The sequence below is a fragment of the Portunus trituberculatus genome, chromosome 40, assembly GCF_017591435.1.
Source record: "Portunus trituberculatus isolate SZX2019 chromosome 40, ASM1759143v1, whole genome shotgun sequence".
Classification (NCBI taxonomy): domain Eukaryota; kingdom Metazoa; phylum Arthropoda; class Malacostraca; order Decapoda; family Portunidae; genus Portunus; species Portunus trituberculatus.
Window position 1 is genome coordinate 26,471,972 of NC_059294.1, and position 15,077 is coordinate 26,487,048.

The 15,077-nt window shown below is 36.7% G+C and overlaps 1 protein-coding gene across 14 annotated transcripts in view; it reads right to left on the bottom strand.

Moving 5' to 3' along the window:
• The window catches only part of LOC123516290 (PDZ domain-containing protein 8-like), a 181,739-nt gene that overhangs the window by 90,038 nt on the left and 76,624 nt on the right, over positions 1 to 15,077 (bottom strand). For 13 of the 14 annotated variants that reach the window (XM_045275557.1, XM_045275552.1, XM_045275555.1 and 10 more), the window contains 2 exons: positions 2,662 to 2,859; positions 1,708 to 2,410 (listed from right to left, as the gene is read on the bottom strand). In XM_045275557.1, the coding sequence (XP_045131492.1) occupies positions 1,708 to 2,410; positions 2,662 to 2,859 (901 nt within the window). The remainder of the gene's footprint in view (positions 1 to 1,707; positions 2,411 to 2,661; positions 2,860 to 15,077) is intronic. The other variant, XM_045275564.1, reaches the window with a different exon arrangement.

Here is a 15,077-nt window from a genome sequence, read left to right on the forward strand (position 1 = left end):
TCAAGTGTGCCTACAGGCGCTACAGGCCTTACCGTAAAAAAAAGAAAAAAAAAAATTCTTGTTTTACTGAAAGCATCTTAATTTTTCAGAGCAGTTGCAAGGGACAAAATATTAGGATGTACACTGGTCACTGAAGTTTTTAGTGCATTGTGAAATCTTTCAATATACATATTTATTTGTGGGTGGTATACCATTTTCAGTGTGTTCATGAACATGAACCTGAATGAATAGGGATGTCAGGCTTAACTCTTTGCCTTCATTGGCCAAGACCTCTCACTCATGCCACAGCAGTTCGTTTACATTGTTTTCCCCCTCAATGATTAGCATCAGAAGAGGTAGGCAGAGGTGGGAGAAATTTGTTTTTGCCTTTTTAGTTACATACACATGTATACTTTATCAATGCATAAAGATATATATAATAAAAGCAAAACTTTATTTAACATTCTTACCTTGCAGACAAACGTTTTCAGCCAATGGTGGTAAATGTCAGAGGAAGGAAGGAGGGAAGATAGGATGCAGGCACCATTCACACATAAACATTGAATATAAATTAAAAGAGTACTTTCTTAAAAAAAAAGTCAGTAAATAGTGTGAAAATGATGAAAGAACACTCACAATGCACAAGATTCATGAGAAACACATAGATACTAGCTCAGCTGAGGCTAGACTGATGCGCTGAGCCACCGGCAACATACCCAAGCACGGCTCATATCTCAAAATTTTGTTCGTATCTCAATATAAAAATGGACCAAATCGTAGCTCGTATCTCAAAAAACTAATGTCTGAGGTAGCTCACTTTTCAAGGTACCACTGTACTGCTTTGAACCATCCTTATTCACTTTGTGTTACCATATATATTTTAGTTCAACTAATTTCTTTCCATTTCTTGTTGAAGTAACTAAACGAGGCATGGGTGGTAGCAGAGGAGAAAAAATATATCCACAAATGCAGCAGCAGTAGCTGGCTGATGAGCATTGGTAGCAAATTAACCAAGGTTCATCCAACATTAGTGTGGTAGTATTTGGCATTTTTTTTTCTAAACCGCCTATTCCAATCGTTAACCACTCTGATAGTGAATCTATGTTTTTCTAGCTTGTACCCATTTCCATGTGTACCATCTGACTACTATATGGCAGCAAAAAGACAGTAGCAAATTATACTAGTAATGAATTGTCCGGTAATGAGATAACTGGTAGCAAAGTGTTCAGGAGCGATATGTCTAGTAGCAAGGTGTCCAGCCACCTCTTTACACATCATTTATGTAATTAACTTCAACAGTTTGGATCCTTGACCTCATTCTTACTTTTCAATTCCAAGATAAATTATCATTTGCACATGTGATATGTGATGGTGTCTTCACTCCATCACTCAGCTCCTTTATCTCCATTCTTAGTGCCTTTTCATTTACTACATGTAAAGATTGAACCTTTTCTCTCCTGAAGACTTATTATCTCTAGTCAATCAGCACACTGATAGGATCAGAGAGAGAGAGAGAGAGAGAGAGAGAGAGAGAGAGAGAGAGAGAGAGAGAGAGAGAGAGAGAGAGAGAGAGAGAGAGAGAGAGAGAGAGAGAGAGAGAGAGAGAGAGAGAGAGAGAGAGATAAAGGAGTACCTTTTGCATAGGTAATATCTTTTCACATATTGCAGCAACAAAATGAGAAAACATAAAACAGTGAATTAAAAGGCAAAAAATGTTAATATGTTTACCATCACGTGTAGAGTCAGCACGATTCCTACAGGTGCGCTGCAGGACAGGAGAGCCTGGCAAAGAGCGGTGCTTAGCTGGCCAATTTCCGTTGAAGGTACCCACTATCCCAGCAAGCAAATGAGAAGGGCTAATAGCACGTGATCCTCCAGGCATTCCATTATCATCAGTGCCATTTAGTGTAATCCCAGAGCTACCACTACAAGTGCAAGCAATCATATTATTACTTACATTACTACTACCACCTCCACAACCACTAACACTGCTGCAATTACTGATGCTGCTGCTACAATCACCTTTGAAACTACAGCTACTTCTACCATTCCCACCACTCGTGCCTGATATAACATTACCATGACTACCACTACTTCCAATAAAATGAATGGAGGGATTTCCTGCTTCATTTCTGCCTCCTCTACTCTTATCACCATGATTTATACTATCATCACCAAAACTACCAACAGCTGCATTCCTGCCAGCACGAGCAGCACCAGTAACATCATTTGTCCAAGCACATCCAGATGGACCACTACTGGAGGTGTCTACCCAGGCACAAGAAGATTTGTCTCCACTATAACTACAGCTGCTGGTGCAAGGTGCCACACTGGATTGGGCACTGGAGAACACATGAAGTCTACCTGAAGCATCTTCCCCAACAACAGCTGAAGAAGCATCTGAGCCCACAGTTCTGTACTCAGCTAATATCTGAAGTAGTAAAAAAGAGATTTTAACCCAATTAAAAGCAGTACTTTGAATTTGATTTCAATTAATTAAAAGAATTTAATCTACAAGCAAATATAAATAGTATTAAGTAACTACATGAATAGACTTAAGAAAATATCATTTGGGACATCCCTAACTTAAAAAAAATCTAAATTACATCACTTATGATGAAAGTGTGTCATGAAGTCAAAGTTTAAAAAAAAATTAGTTACTCTTCAACTAGTTTTACTAACCTTCTTTGCTTCGGAATGGACCAATCTCTTCACTCTTATGGTAATACTATTGCTATCACCATTAATATTGCAGGTAGAGAACAGCTTTGCTGCTTGGTGGCCAGAGTTTAAGTATGTTCCATTTACAGCTAATACTATATCATTTTTCCGAAGGCCTGCAAGATGAGCTGGAGAATTTTGCTGGACTGATTCTACCATCTGATGAAAATAATACAATCATTGGTTTACAATATATACTAAAGCAGTATTCTAAAGACTAACAAAATATTCATGCAGTGTACGGTCAAATTATTACAAAATATTTGAGTTACTGAACCTACCATAAATGCCAGAGTATAAGACAAGTTTTTTTGCCAATTCTGAGACTCCTAAATCAAAGGGTCATTTTATATACTGAGAATAAACCACAATGTTTTAACCCTGTGTTTGTGTGTACAAAATTTATTGGCTCCATGTCAGGATGAGCTACTCTCTAAGGATGTCAAATATTTACTGATAGCGACATGTGTCGGAGCATCTAGCACCCATGCCATAATGATAATCATCAGTTGGAAATTAGGCTAACAGAAACCATGACATTCATAGATACTATTTATGTTAATCCAATCATGGCTTTGTTTTTTAATTCCTTTAACAATTTATACTTCAAGATAATTGTGTGTCTGTGTGTGTGTATTTACCTACACTTAACCCTCGGCTATCGCGCCCAATTGGGGCCGAAATAGCCGCGGCATAGCCGAAAATGTGATAGCCGAATTGATCTTGGCGGGAAGGCGGTTTTGGCCAATGAGCGCTCAGATATTCCATGACATCATGGCGGGGCGTGCGATAGCAGGCATCTGAGATCGCGATAATGAAATTTTAGCACCTTTTCATGGGTGCGCGATAGCAATAAAACGTGATAGCCGAAGTCGTGATAGCCGAGGGTTGACTGTAGTTGCATTTACCTAGTTGTATTGTACACGGTTCAAGCGGAGCTCATAGTGTCCTGTCTCCATATCTCCATTTATCTAGTTTTTCTTTAAAGTTATGCAGACTATGTGCTGTGACAATTCCATTAACCAATGCATTCCATTTTTCCACCGTTCTGTGTGAGAAACTATATTTTCCAATATCCTTCACACGCTGCCTCATCCTGATCTTTTCATGTTCTCTTGTCCTTCCATCTTCCTCCATCAACAGCACCAGGTCTTCTTTGTCTATCTTTTCAATATCATTTACTGTCTTATACATTGTTATCAGGTCCCTGCATTCTCTTCTATCTTGTAAGGTTGCAGTCCCATTTCCTTCAGTCGTTCTTCATATGTGGTCCTTTAATTCTGGGCACCATCTTTGTAGCAATCTTCTGAATCCTTTCCAGTTTTCTTATATCCTTTTTAGAGCTCGAAGACCATATCACTGCTGCATATTCCAGCCTTGGGCATATCATGCTGGTGATGATTTTTTCATCATATCTTTATCCATGTAATGAAATGCCACTCTTATATTAGTCAACATCTTATAATATGATAGTCCAAATATCTTGCTTATGTGTTTATCAGGGCTCAGATTTTCTTGTATGGTCATTCCTGGATCTTTTTCCTCTTAGTCTTCATTATTTGTTCCTCTCCCATCTAAAAGTTCCATACTGATCTTCTCTTACTCTTTCCTAGTTCCATTATGTGGCATCTCTTGGCATTAAACTCCAATTTCCACTTCTTGCTCCATTCATAGATCTTGTTTAAATCTTCTTGCAACAGCAGACAGTCCTCTCTGGTTTTGATAGGTCTTAGCAACTTTGTATCATCAGCGAAAAATTCACTTAACTATTTATCCCAATGTAAATGTCGTTTACATAAACTTGAAACATAATGGGGGCTAACACTGACCCTTGTGGCACTCTGCTAGTTACATTACTCCAAGATGAGCATGTATCTCTGATCACAGTTCTCATTTCCTATCCTTCAAATAATCTCTTGTCCATTCGAGCAAGGTTCCACAGTCCTCCTATGTTCTCTAGTTTCCAAAGAAGTCTTCCATGGGACTTTATCAAAAGCCTTTTAATGTCCAGGTATACTGTGTCTACCCATCCATCTCTGTTTTCAAGTCCTGCAATAACTCTCGAGTAGAAGCTTAATAAGTTTGATACACATGACTGCCCTATCCATAACCCAAATTGTCTGTTTGATATGACTTGCTCCTCTTCTAGAAATTTAACCCATTTTTCTTTGATAATGATTTCACATAACTTCCGTACGACACTTGTAAGTGACACTGGTCTGTAGTTTAGTGGTTCAGTTGTCTTTCCTCCTTTAAACATCAGTATTACATTGGCTCTCTTCCACTCCAGTGAAACTTTCCCTTCATTTATTGAATTTTTAATTATTTCCCAAATTAGATCCAGTAATTGTTCTTTACATTCTTTTAACACCAAGCCTGATACACCATCTGGACCCATTGCTTTTCTGACTTTCAACTTATCCAGTAATCTTCCAATATCCTCTTTGTGCACTGCAATCTCTTGTAATCATTGGCAATCCAATGTCCTATTAGGTTCTGTGAAATCTTCTGCAGTGAATACCATTTTGAACCTCTCATTCATTATTTCACACATTTCCTTCTCTGTTTGGTATGTCTTTCCTTCTTTAATTATTTTTTCAATTGTTTCCTTATTCTTTGTTTTGCCGTTTATAAACTTGTAGAAAAGCTTGGGTTCATCTTTGCTTTTATCCACTACATTCATTCTCAAAATTTCTTTTTTCTTCTCTCCTTACTCTAATATATTCATTTCTAATATCTTTGTACTGCCGACTATTATAGTCATTTCCCTGCTTTAAGAGTTTCTTTCACACTTTATCCTTTGCCTTTTTTTTTGCTTGTATACATCTAGCATTGTACGAAGCATGTATTTTTTTCTGAACTCTATAAACAGGAACATACTTTTTTACTCCTTCATTGTATTTCTGCAAGAATATGTCATATTTCTATTGTACAGTCTTCCTGCACATAATATTACTCCACTCAATATCAGCAAAATAACTCCTTTTTCAAAATCTGCTCTTGCATAATCTAATCTCTCTCCTTTATAGTCCTCTCTGTAACTTATCTCATCTTCCTCCTACATTTGCACCTCTAATGTCACATGATCACTTTTCCATTGGACTAATGTATTGCATGATTGGAAGGGACTCTAATTTCTTTGTGAAAACTAGGTCAAGCAATGATGGTTCTTCTTTCAACCTGTACCTTGTTGACTCCTCTACCCACTGGTCCATTGTATTAACCATAGTGAACTGTAACACTTTCTCACTCCACTGCCCAGCATTATCCATTACTTCCATCTCTCGCGCCAGTTTATTTTTTCACAGTTGAAGTCTCCAACTAAGAGTATTCTTCTATCTCTTCTTATCATGTTATCTAGGCACTTTATCATCTCTCTTTGCATATCTTTATGCTCTTCTGATCCCCATGTAATAGTCTTTGGTGGAACATATGTAACTATAATTTTTTCTTTATTTCAAATTTTCTGTTCTGATTGTTACTCCCATTACTTCCACCTTGTCCTTACCATATTGCACATCCTCCACACATATATTATAACGAACTATTATTAGCACTCTTCCTCCTCCTTTATTCCTTTCTGTCCCTCCTCTTTAAAGTTGACAAGGATCTCTTTTTTCAGTTTTGTTTCAACGATGCACATTACATCTGGCTTTTTTTCTTTCAAATAATCCCGAACTTCCAATATGCTTGATAACAACCCATCTATGTTAGTATAAGCAACTCTTAATTTATTGCCTACTACTCCACGGCCTCCTCTTTTTTCCTTAGGTATCACTTCTTTAGTCTCATATCCAGAACCCTCCAGTAAAAATTCTTCTTCTCTATCTCTGTATTTTCTTGTTTCTTTCCTTAGCTTCACTTCTTAGTGCTTTCTCCTTTTCCCTTTCCTCTAAGTTCGTATCTCTATTTATCCATATTTCCTTGTGATCGACATGATTGGCCAGCTTCTCTTTTCTAACCATAATTTCCTCTACAGCTACTTGAGATCTCATTTTCACCTTCATTGGTCTATTACCCCTTCACTGTACCTTCCCAGCCTAATCACTTCCTCCACCTCCTGGTCAAATTCTTCTGTGCTGTCTAGTACTCTTTTGATAACAGTTCTGGACATCTCCCTTTCTTCACGTTCTCTTGTGAATTTATTTGGGTTTTTTCTTTTCCCTCATCCCATAAATCACGAAGCTTTTTTTCTTGTCCATTGCATCCTGCACCATATTTTCCTTTTCCTTGATAACTTCTATTACAGCGACTTTTGTGTTCTGAATTTGTCTCCTTACCACTTCTGAAAATTTGACTTTTTCTTCTTCTTGCTCCTGTTTCCATTCATTTCTTAGTTCTTTCAATTTGTTATCACCTACGTAGACCAACTTCTGCCCTGTCTTTAATCCCGTCCTGCACTTTATCCTGCAAACTCTTTAAAGAGCTTTTGTAATTCTGGCATGTGGTTTTTAGACTATCATTTTGCTTCCCTATTTCTAGAATCTCCTCTTTTAATTCCTGGTTTATTCCACTGACCTTCTCACATTCAGCTACTCTCAATTTTAGGGCTATGTTTTCCGTTTGCAGTCGGTCTTGTTTGTCCAAGAGATTGGATATTCACCTCCTTCATGTATCTTAATTCTCTTTCTACATTAATAAGCCTTCTCATATTACCTTGTTCATCCCCCGGAAACCCGGAGAAATCCTTTTCCATGGTATCTTCAGTCAGTTTCCTTAAACCAATAGGGGTTGCTATAAAGATTTGGTTTTCACTCAGCGTATGTTTTGCTTCTGCCAAGCGCCTGGCAGCACTACTTGGTTCCATCTCTCTCTCGTTATTCATTCCTTAGCTATATGTGACCTTATACTTATTTCATTTGGAGATAGGAGAACCTATGGCCTCCTCTCCCACTGTACATACATCTAGGCCTGAGTCCAAGTTTTTTTGTAGTAATCTTTGCGAGCTGCTCAGATGCATCCTGTGTGTGTGTGTGTGTGTGTGTGTGTATTTACCTAGTTGTAGTTTTACAGAGCCTGGGCTTTATGCTCGTGTGGCCCCGTCTCCATATCTACACTTATCCAATTTCTCTTTAAAACTATGCATACTCATTGCTGACACCACTTCCTCACTCAAACTGTTCCAAGTCTCAACACATCTTTATGGAAACTATATTTTTTAACATCTCTCAGACATATTCCCTTCCTCAGTTTCTTACTATGTGATCTTGTGCTTCTAATGTCATATTCTTCTCTCAGGATTAGTTTCTCACTATCCACTTGATCCATTCCGTTAATCAATTTATAAACTTGTATCAGATTCCCTCTCTCTCTTCTCTGTTCCATGGTTGGTAGATCCATAGCTTTTAGTCTCTCCTCATATGTCATCCCTTTAAATTCTGGAACCATTCTTGTAGCCATTATTTGTAGTCTCTCCAATTTCCTTATGTCCACACAACTCCTGCATATTCCAATCTAGGTCTTATTTTAGTATTTATCAATTTCTTCATCATTTCTTTGTCCATGTAGTAAAATGCTAATCCATTATTCCTTAGCAAATTATATGTCTCTCTGAAAATTCTATCAATATGGCTTACCAGTTGATTGTTTTCTTCTATCGTCACTCCCAAGTCCTTTTCCTTCTTTACTTTTTCTAGTTCTACTCCATCTCCCATCTTATAGATTCCCACTGGTTGTCTTTCACTTTTTCCCATTTCCATGACATGGCTTTTGTCCACATTGAATTCCATCTCCCATTTTTTTACTCCATTTCCAGATCTTGTTTAAGTCTTCCTGCAGTATTTCACAATCCTCTTTTTGTTTTATGACTCTGCACAGTTTCGCATTGTCCGCAAACAGATTTGAGTAGCTATTCACTCCCTCTGGCATGTCGTTTATATATACGAGAAAAAGTATTGGTGCCAATACTGACCCTTGTGGCACTCTGCTTTCTACTGCTCTCCACCTGGACTTCATATCTTTAACTATCGTCCTTATTTCTCTCCCCCTCAAGTAATTTTCCATCCATCTCAATGTGCTTCCTTTTAAGCCACCCTTCTTCTCTAACTTCCATAGTAATCTTTCATGTGGCACTTTATCAAACGCCTTTTTTAAATCTAAATAAATACAGTCAATCCATCCATCTCTCTCTTGTACTTTATCAACTATTCTAGAGTAGAAACTCAATAAATTTGTTACACACGATCGACCTTTTCTAAAACCAAATTGGCTATTTGATAATAATTTGTTGTCTTCAAGGAACTCGATCCATTGTTTCTTTATTATTCTTTCACACATCTTGCATATTACACTAGTTAGTGATACCGGTCTGTAATTTAAAGGTTCTTCCTTCCTTCCACTCTTATATATGGGAACCACCCCAGCTCTTTTCCATTCTACTGGTACTCTTCCATTTTCTATTGAGCATTTTATGATGTATATAGGACTTGTTAGTTCTTCTCTACATTCTTTTAATATTCTGCCTGAGACTTCATCCGGTCCCATTGCCTTCTCCTCATCTAATTCCGTCATCAATTCTTTTATTTCAAGCTTGGTTACTTTACTTTAACCTCTTTCATATGGACAGTCTATTACCCTGTGGCCTTTCAAATTTGAATTCCTTAGTAAAGACTTCCTGAAATTTATTATTTAACAGTTCTGCCATACTTTTTGGGTCTTCCACCATCCCGTTCTCTCCTTTTAACCTTTCTATTGTTTCTTTTTGCCTTATTTTTCCATTTATGAATCTGTAGAACAATTTTGGTTGTTCCTTACATTTTTCGACAATGTCCTTTTCATAGTTTCTTCTCCACCTTTTCCATGCTCCATATCTTTTCTCCTTTGCCCTAGCACACCTTGCATTAAACCAATCTTTCTTTTCTTCTTTTATAGGTCTATATTTTGGGACATATTCCCTGACTCCTGTTTTGTATATTTCCAAAAATAAGTTATATTTCTCTTGAACCGTTTTTGAGTTTTCCATCTCCTCCCAGTTTATGTTTTTAAAATAGCTCTTGAGGTTCTCAATATCAGCCTTTCTATAATTTAATTGGTCTCCTTTGTATGATTCGTCTCTATCTTCCTTTCCCTCTTCTATATCCATTTCTAATATCACATGGTCACTCTTTCCCAATGGGCACTTATGTCTTATATCATTGTTCATTTGTATATCCCTTGTAAAAACTAGGTCCAATCTTGCCAGCTCATCGTTTCCTCTGAATCCTGTGTTTTCCTTTACTCTTTGGACCATCATATTATCTATCATTAGGTTCAGGAATCTATCTCCCTAGGCTTCTTCTCCCATACCACTTTCATAATTTTCTCAGTCCACCTCCTTACAGTTGAAATCTCCTACTAATATCACTTTTCTCCTTTCTTTAATGATTCTTGTAATGTGTGTGTGTGTATTTACCTACCTAATTGTAACATACGGGAAAAGAGCTATGCTCGTGTTGTCCCGGCTCCATATCTATTAATGTCCAGCTTTTTCTTAAAATCATGAATATTCCTTGCTGACCACTTCCATCTAAACTATTCCATGCTTCCACCCTTCTATGAGGGAACTATATTTTTCACATCTCTCCTATAAGTGGCCATTTTAGTTTTTCCCATGCCCATGTGTGTGTGTGTGTATTTACCTAGTTGTGTTTCCATTGTATTTATCATTGTACAATTCACTCTCATAGTGTCCTGTCTCCATATCTCCATTTATCTAATCTTTCTTTAAAGTTATCACATTATGTCTGTAACAACTTCATTATCCATCTTTCCATTTTTTCACCTTTGTGTATTTCCTAGTTGTAGTTTTACACCTCTTTATCTCTTCCTTATTGTGTCATCTATCATGTCTTTATGTTCTTGATTGGTCCATGAATTTGTTTTTGGTGTCACATATGTTCCAATGATTGTTAACTCCTTTTTATTAATATGTATCTTAATATACAGTATTTCTGATTTTCCTTCCCTAACTCCACTTGATTTACCACTATCTCCTTCCTTAACATCATCATGACTCCTCCTTTTTTACCCACTCTGTCTCTCCTCAATATATTATACCTTTTATCTATGTCTATTTTTATTGCCTCATTTAACTTAGTTTCCACCAGGCATACAATATCTGGTTCTTCTTTCTTTATGTAATCTCTTAATTCTAATTTACTTGATAAAACCCCAACTATGTTTGTATACATAATTTTTAATCTCTTGTTTTTATCATTTTTAGTTAAACTTGCTCCATTTTTTTCTCTTCCCTCTCTTTTATATAGCATTTCCTTATCCTGTCTCCTAGAATTCTCCAAAAAAATGCCTTCTTCTCCTCCTCTGACCTTTCATTATTTTTTCTCTTGCTTCTCCACCAGTTCTTGTGTCTCTTCCTTTCCTCCTCTTTCTATTTTTCTTTATATATATATTTATATATTTATATATATATATATATATATTTTATTTATATATATATATATATCTATCAATCTTCTGTTTCTCTGAGTTTTGTTTTTCTATATAGTACTTCTTCTGCTGCTGCTTGTGATTTTAGTAGTATCTTAATTGGTCTCACTGTTCCTTCTTGATATGGTCCCATTCTATGTATTTCTTCTACTTGCTCTTCTAAGTTCTGTCTATCCTCGTCATTTAGATGTTTTAGTAGGTCTTTTACTGATTTCATTTCGTCCTTTTCCCTTCTTGGTCTATATTTAACATTCTTTTCTTTCAGGCGAAAAAATAATTACACTTTTTTTTCCACAATTTCTCTTACTAAATTTTCTTTTTTCTTCAGGACTCCTATAATTTTGTTTGTCATATTTTCATCTCTTTCTTTTAACTGTTCTTGAAATACTTCCTGAAATGATTCCTTTGTCTTTCTTATCTTGGATTTTCCGTGTGTGTGTGTGTGTGTGTGTGTATTTACCTATTTGTGTATTACAGGGCCCGAGCTAAGATCTCTGTGTCCTGTCTCCTTGTCCACTCCTGTCATATCTCTCTTTCATCTGATTGACACACCACGTCAACGACATCACTGCTCAGTTTATTCCACTTATCAATACTATGAAACTGTCTTTCTCACATTTAGACAGATGTCCTTTATTATTTTTTTTCCATGTCCTTTAATTCTTCTTCACCTTTATCAATTCTCTTCCAGTATGTCAATCTTGTTCACCAATTTATACATAGTTATCATGTCTCCTCTTGTTCTTCTCTCTTCTATTTCAGCCCCAGCTTCCTCAGTCTTTCCTCATAGTCTAACTCCCTGAGTCCTGGTACCATCCTTCTTGCCAGCCTCTGTACCCTTTCCACTCTTCTTCACATTTTTCTTCATATCTGACCAGACCAGCTGCATATTCTAACTTCTTATTTGCATAATATCTTCTTCATCATTCCTTCATCTAGTATGGAAACAATATTTTGAGCAAGTTATATGTTTTCAAATATCTTGTTAATGTGTTTCTCTTGACAGATGTTTTCCATTACTCCTAAGTCTTTCTCCTCATTGGTCTCTTTAATCTTCTCACCACCCAGCCTGTAATCCCTGTTTGGTCTGTATCTACTTCTTCCCATTTTCATAACATAGCTCTTGTTTATATTGAATTCCATCTGCCACTCTTTACTCCACTCATTTATTTTGTCAAGATCTTCCTGTAGCTTGTTACAATCTTCCACATTCTTTACTCTCCGCATAATTTTGGTATCATCAGCAAACATATTCATGTAAATGTCAATTCCTACTCCTACTAGCATATCATTAACATATATCAAAACATGATGGGACCAAGCACTGACCCTTGTGGAACTCCATTGGTTACCTTCTTCCATATTCCTTCCCTTCACCACTGTTCGCATTTCTCTTCCCACTAAGTAATTTTTCATCCATTTTGCTATTTTATCACTTACTCCTCCAATTTTCTTTAGTTCCCCACATTCCATTTCATTTATCACTATCTCTTTCCTTAACATAATCATGACTCCTCCTCCTCCTTTAGCCACTCTGTCACCTCCATACATTATACCTATTGTCCAAGTCTATTTTGATTGCCTTATTTAGTTTTGTTTCAGCCAGGCATACAATATCTGGATTTTCTTTCCTTATGTAATCTCTTAATTCTAGTTTACTTGATAAAACCCCGTCTATGTTCGTATACATCATTTTTAGTCTTTTGCCTTTATCATTTTTAGTTAAACTTGTTCCACTTTTTTTTCTCTTCCTTCTCGTTTATATACTATTTCCTTATCCTGTCTCCTAGAATTCTCCAAAAAAAAATGCCTTCTTCTCCTTTTCTGACCTTTCATTATTCTTTTCCCTTACTGCTGCTGCCAGTTCATTGTATCTCTTCCTTTCTTCCTCATTTCAATTTTTCTTTATATAGATATCCTTGCAGCCTTCTGTTTCTCTAAGTTTTGTTGTTCTATATAATATTTCTTCTGTTGCTGCTTGTGATTTTAGTAGTATTTTAATTGGTCTCGTTTTTCCTTTTTGATATGGTCCCATTCTGTTTATTTCTTCTACTTCCTCTTCCAAGTTCTGCCTGTCTTCATCGTTTAGATTCTTCAGTAGGTCTTTGACTGATTTCATTTCTTCTTTTTCTCTTTTTGGTCTATATTTTATATTTTTATCTTTTATTCCAAATACCACTACACTCTTCTTTTTTTCTGCAATTTCTCTAACTAAATTTTCTTTTGTCTTGAGAACTCCTATCATTTTGCTTGTCATATTTTCTTCTTTTTCTTCAAGTTGTTCTTGAATCACCTCCTGAAAATCGGCCTTATCTTTCTTATCTTGGACTTGCCACGCTTGTACTTCTTTTTTAATCACGTTCTGTACTCTTTCCTCTTCCTTGTTTACTAGATCTTTCAGCTTCTCTTTTTCTTTCTCGGCTTTACCGAGTCCTTCTTCCATCTGCTTCTTGTAGTTAGCTACTTCCTTTTTTAGTTCTTCGTTTTCCGCTCTTAGCCTAGCTTCATTTTCTTCCACTTTTTTTATCCTTTCTCTCTGTTTTATAAACTCTTTATCCTGTTCTTCATTCTCTTTCATTTCCATCTTCTCCTTTATCAGTTTGTCTATTTTATATTCAATAATTGACACTCTTTTTAGTAGTGAAGTAGTCGTTGTATTGAAACCTTCGAATACACGCTCACCCACATCAGCATAATCATCATCAGCTTTCCCACCTTCTCCAATCTCACGTCTGCATTTTGATGGTATCTCTTTTTCGCTCATCCTTCCTTAATAATTGATTACATGAAGAAAAATGAGACCACACTACCTGCCCAGGCCACTGTAAAACTGTACAACGGTATGTAGTGAAGATCAGCTGTTTGTGTGTCCAGTGTCCTGTGTGTGTGTGTGTGTGTGTATTTACCTAATTGTATTTACCTAATTGTAACATACGGAAAAGAGCTATGCTCGTACTGTCCCGTCTCCATATCTACTAATGTCCAGCTTTTCTTAAAATCATGAATATTCCTTGCGTTGACCACTTCCACGTCTAAACTATTCCATGCTTCCACCCTTCTATGAGGGAAGCTATATTTTTCACATCTCTCCTATAAGTGGCCATTTTAGTTTTTCCCATGCCCTCTCGACATTCTTTCATTCCACATACACAGATCTTCCCTATCCATTTTTCCATGCCAATCATCACTCTGTATATTGCTATCAGGTCTCCCCTTTCTCTTCTGTTTTCCAGGGTCGGAAGTTGCATTCTGTTCAGTCTGTCTTCATAAGTCAAATCTCTTAAGTCAGGCACCATTTTGTTGCAGCCCTCTGTACTTTCTCTAGTTTCCTTATGTGTTTCTTTAAGTTCGAGCCCACTGTATTGTTGCATATTCAAGCCTTGGTCTTATCATTGCAGTAATTATTTTCTTCATCATTTCTTCATCTAAATATATGAACGCCACTCTTATGTTCCTCAATAAGTTCAATACTTCTCCAATTATTTTGTTTATATGTCTCTCTGGCGATAGGTCATTGGTAATTGTCACCCCAAGGTCTTTTTCTTCATGACTGGTTTTATGTCTTCATTTCCTATCTTGTACATACTCCTGATTCTTCTTTCACTCTTGCCAAACTCTAATTTCTTGCATTTTGTCGTGTTGAACTCCATTTGCCATGTACAGCTCCATTTCCATATTCTGTCCAAGTCTTCCTGGAGTAGTTCGCAATCTTTGTCACATCTCACTTTTCTTAACAATTTTGCATCGTCTGCAAATAGGCTCACATAACTGGACACCCCATCCACCATGTCATTTATGTAGACCGCAAACATTACTGGTGCCAACACTGATCCCTGTGGAACTCCACTCTCCACCAAGCCCCATTCTGATGGTCTGTCCTTAATTATTGTTCTCATTTCTCTTCCTACCAAAAGTCTTCCATCCATTTTAGTAAACTGCCATGCACTCCTCCT